This window comes from Ostrea edulis, chromosome 9, assembly GCF_947568905.1.
Source record: "Ostrea edulis chromosome 9, xbOstEdul1.1, whole genome shotgun sequence".
Classification (NCBI taxonomy): Eukaryota; Metazoa; Mollusca; class Bivalvia; order Ostreida; family Ostreidae; genus Ostrea; species Ostrea edulis.
In genome coordinates this window covers 26082430-26088080 of record NC_079172.1, presented here as the reverse complement: position 1 = coordinate 26088080, position 5651 = coordinate 26082430, and the positions used below count along the sequence as shown (strand labels likewise).

General features: G+C 34.8%; 1 protein-coding gene across 1 annotated transcript; it reads left to right on the top strand.

Annotated features, from left to right (window-relative positions):
* The first annotated feature begins 589 nt into the window (after positions 1-589).
* Positions 590-2360, top strand: LOC130050487 (uncharacterized). The gene is made up of 3 exons (XM_056150680.1): positions 590-593; positions 1218-1364; positions 1918-2360. Exons 1-3 carry the CDS (start codon positions 590-592, stop codon positions 2358-2360), a joined length of 594 nt encoding a protein of 197 aa, XP_056006655.1.
* Positions 2361-5651: the final 3291 nt, after the last annotated feature.

The window sequence follows — 5651 nt, the reverse complement described above, 5'->3', positions numbered from 1 at the left end:
ACATATGCTATAATTACCCCTTTGTGTCAAAAACCAGGCAAGGACAGCTGAAATGCCTCCGATTAAAAGAACTCCCAAAATGATGCCCACAATGGTTCTTTTGCCCCTTTTCTTATCTCTAAGGTATAATGGCTCCCTGTCGTATTCATTGTCACGAAACTCGCGAGCATTCTGAAGGGGCATTTTGGTGTCATGCTGAAGCGTGGGCTTAAAATACAAATGTTTGAAAATATAACAAGAATACATGATATCTAAAGATAAACTAAGAGTATTTACAGCAATTATCGATTCCTTACTCAGAAACAAAGAGTACTTACAGCAATTATCGATTCCTTACTCCGAAACAAGAGTACTTACAGCAATTATCGATTCCTTACACCGAAACAAAAGTACTTACAGCAATTATCGATTCCTTACTCCAAAACACAATGTTGTATGTCGGATTCAACAGAGATAAAAGTCCGGCCTTCATAAGTACGTGTAAACGTTTGAGCGATTGCTGAAGTCTAGTGGTTATGGCGTTCGTTCGCAACCGGGAGGCCCGTGTTCGAACCTGACGCCTTACCTTGATCAAGCAAACACACTTAATATGGGTAAGTGACAGTCAAGGAACTTTCGGACTTGACCTATCTTGTGTACTAAAACACCAACAACAACAAAAACTCCAACACCTACTACAACTCCAAGCACTACTACAACTCCAACAACTACTACAAATTGAACAACTACTACAACTCCAAGCACTACTACAACTCCAACATCTACTACAAATTCAACAACTACAACTCCAACCACTACTACAGTTTGAATCACTACTACAACTCCAACCACTACTACAACACCAACCACTACTACAACTCCAACCACTACTACAAATCCAACAACTACTGCAACAACTCCAAAAACTAGTATGACATCAACCACTAGTACAACCGCAACACCTACTACAACTACAACCACTGCTACAACACCAACCACTAGTAAAACAGCAACCACTACTGCAACTCCAACAACTACAATTCCAACACCTACTACAACTCTAAGCACTACTGCAACTCCAAGAATTACTACAACACCAACCACTACCACAACACTAATAATTACTACAACTCCAACCACTGCCACAACTCCAACCACTACTACGCAAACTACCACTACTACAACACCAACCACTACTACAACACCATTCACTACTGCAACCCCAACTATTACTGCAGTTCCAAAAACTACTACAACATCAGTCACTAGCACAACTCCAACAACTACGACAAATCCAACAACTATTGTAGCTCCAACAACGACTACAACTCCAACAACTACTGCAACACCAACCACTACTACAACAATAACCTCTACAACTCCAAGTACTACTATAACTTCAACCACTACTACAACTCCTACAACTCCAACACCTACTACAGCATGATCCACTACTACAACACTAACAACTACTACAACAACTACTACAACAACAACTACTACTATTAAACCAATAACTACTACAAAACCAGCAACTACTAGAGCACTAACCACTACTACAACACCAACTACTACTACAATACCAACCACTACTACAACACCAACAACAACAAAAACTCCAACACCTACTACAACTCCAACACCTACTACAACACCAACCACTACTATAACACCAACCACTACTACAACACCAAAAACAACAAAAAACTCCAACACCTACTACAACACCAACCTCTACTACAACACCAACCACTACTATAACACCAACCACTACTACAACACCAACAACAACAAAAACTCCAACACCTACTACAACTCCAAGCACTACTACACCTCCAACAACTACTACAAATCGAACAACTACTACAACTTCAAGCACTATTACAACTCCAACATCTACTACAAATTCAACTACTACAACTCCAACCACTACTACAGCTCGAATCACTACTACAACTCCAACCACTACTACAGCTCCAATGAGTACTACAACTCCAACCACTACTACAAATCCAACAACTCCAAAAACTAGTATGACGTCAACCACTAGTACAGCTGCAACACCTTCTACAAATACAACCACTGCTACAACACCAACCACTAGTAAAACAGCAACCACTACTACAACACCAACATCTACAATTCCAACACCTACTACAACTCTAAGCACTACTGCAACTCCAAGAAGTACTACAACACCAACCACTACCACAACAGTAACAACTTTCACAACTCCAACCACTGCCACAACTCCAACCACTTCTAAGCCAAGCACCACTACAACTCCAATAACTGCTACAAATCCAACCACTACTTGGACTCCGATAAAAATTACAGTTAAAAACAATACTACAACTTTAACCACTACTACAACCCTATAACCATTACTAGAACTCTAAACATTACCACAACTCCTACCACTACTTCAACTCCACCTATTACCATAACGCCTAAGAGTACTACATAACTCACTTCTATAATTGCTATCATTAAATCCAATTAAACTCATCACTACAATTGGCACACTTTCTATAATAAGAAAAGCTTCTTCGATTTCAAATACTACTAAAACGTCCAAGAACTAAAAATAGTATAAAAAATCCAAGCAATTACAGAAATTAAACTACTACTACTACTCCAACCACTACTAAAATTCAAACAACTACTTCAAATCTACACACTTCTACAACTCAACCACTAATGCAGCTAAAAACATTGTTACCACTTCAACACATACCACAACGGCAAAAATACAAAATAAATTAATTATCATTACAGCACCAACCATTAACACAACTCTAACGATTACTACAATTACAACCACTACCACAACTCAACCCAGTACTAGATCTCCAAACATAACTGCAACTCGCATCATTTCTGCAATTACAACTACTCCTACAACTGAAATCATTACTACAACTCCAAACAAAATTACAAGTCTAACCATAACTACAATTCTCAATACTTCTAATACTAGAACCACTGCTATATATCTAAACACTACTACTAATCCCACCATTACAATTGTAAAAATTACGAAATTTCTAAGTAATACTACAACTTTAATTATTAGTAAAACACCACACAAAGCTACAATTACAACATCTTTAAAGATAGCGCAGTATTTCTACAACTCAGATAAATACGACAATTCAAACTACCACTAAAACTTTAAATATTTTTACAACTCCAATCAGTACTACAAATTTCAAACCATAGTTCTGCCCCAACTACCACTACATTCCCCACAAAATACAACACTAAACTTTACAACTCAAACCACTACAACTTCAACCACTTCAACTACAACATCTACTACACCTGCAATCATTAATACAACTCCAATCGCTATTGTAACCCCCACCACTACTACAACTCAAAATAGAATTACAACTTTTATTACAACTCAAATTTTAAATACGTCCACAACTCCTTTCACTAATACATGGACAACTCCAGCCACTACTCTAACTCCATTCACACTTCATTTCCAGCCACTACTAGATCACAAAACACGATTACCACTACTACAACTCCAACATCCACTATTAAAACTCCAATCCGTCATTCAACCCATACCTCTGATACAAATAAAAGTATAAAACAAATATATCGCCTCCTATAATTACAAAAGCTACTACAATTTAAAAACATTACTGCAATGTCAATCCCTTCTACAAATCAAACTACATATACTACTACAACTCAAACCATACCTTCAACCACTCAACATACAGTGCTGCAACTCCAACTAATATGACAACTCCAACTAATATTACAACTCCAACCGTGACTAATTCCAAACACTACTACATTTCAATCCTCTTCCACAACTTCATCCCATAGTCAAACTATAAAACATCAAGTACATACTACACTTAAAACCATTACTACAACTCCAAATATAACTTTAATACTTACCCTAACACCTCCTACCACGCTCACCACTATTACAACTCCCACTGGTACAACAACACCAATAGCTACGAAATCTTCACCCGTTACTTCAGCTCAAACCACGGATACAAACACAAACACTCTTACAATTCTAAATACTGCCACAACCCCTAACCCTAATACAACTAATACCACTGCTACTACGTCAACCACTATTACGACTCCAACGACAATTACAGTTTAAACTATTTCTACAGTTCCAATGATTACTTCAGCTCAAAGCAATGATACAATTTCAAACATTTCTACAATTCCAAACATTACCACAATTAAAATTATTATAACAGTTTCAGCCACTACTAAAGTGCATAGCTCCAACCAGTACCACAACGTCAACCACTACTAAAATTCAAACAATATTATAACTCCAACCATTGCTATAGCGTCAACCATTTCTACCACTCCAACCAACATCACTAGCAACCAAAGCAGAAATGGAATATGATATTGTGCCATGCGTTTCTATTTGTTCAGTATGTCAATATTATCAAAATAATAGAATTATATGCTTTTTTTCATGCAATATAAACTATACACTTGGTGTAAATTATACAATTTTACTCGATTGGATTAAAAATCAAGCTAATTTTTTATTTATCTATTTATTCAATATACGGGCAGGATAATACCCCCTTTCAAACATTTATGATCACGTGGCGTTGCAACCTGTTAGAAAGTAAACAATTATAAATATAAATGTTGGCTGAACAAATTCAGCGATGAAACACGCTCATACGGGAAACGGTATATGAAAAACCACAAACATGTGAAGACTCGTGTTTAGAATAAAATCCTTTTTAATACGATTACATATAGTGAACGAATTCTTCTTCAATGATGTTTCTAATAATACTTTTTATGCGCGCTTGTGCGCATTCACCATATACGTCAATCCTTCATAAATTTACATTAGAAAATCACCTGTTTTAACCTTGTGTTGAAAAGATCAGCACTTTGTTAATAGCAATCAATTTGTCGAAATTGTCAAATATGACCATTTCACGTAGTTTATCTTACTGACAAAATTTTGGTCTGGTCTCCAACATCGAAAAAATGTTTTTTAATACAGTACGTAACTACGTATACCTGTAAAGATAATTACTGGCATTGATGGTCAGCAAGAATAATTACAGTATATAACAAGAATAATTACAGTATATAACATGAATTATTACAGTATATACCAAGAATAATTACAGTATATAACAAGAATAATTGCAGTATATAACAAGAATAATTACAGTACATAATATGAATAATTACAATATACAACAAGAATAATTACAGTACATAGCATGAATAATTACAATATATAACATGAATAATTACAGTATATAACGTGAATAATTACAGTATATAACATGAATAATTAGCAAATACAAGAATAATTGCAGTATATAACATGAATAATTACAGTTTATGACAAGAATAATTACGGTATATAACAAGAATAATTACAGTATATAACATGAATAATTCAGTATATAACAAGAATAAATACAGTTTATAACAGGAATAAATAGTTTATAACTTGAATAATTACAGTATATAACATGAATAATTACAGTATATAACATGAATAATTACAATTACAGTATATAACATGAATAATTACCGTATATCAAAAGAATAATTACAGTATATAACATAAATAATTACCGTATATCACAAGAATAATTACAGTATATAACATCAATAACTACAGCGTATAA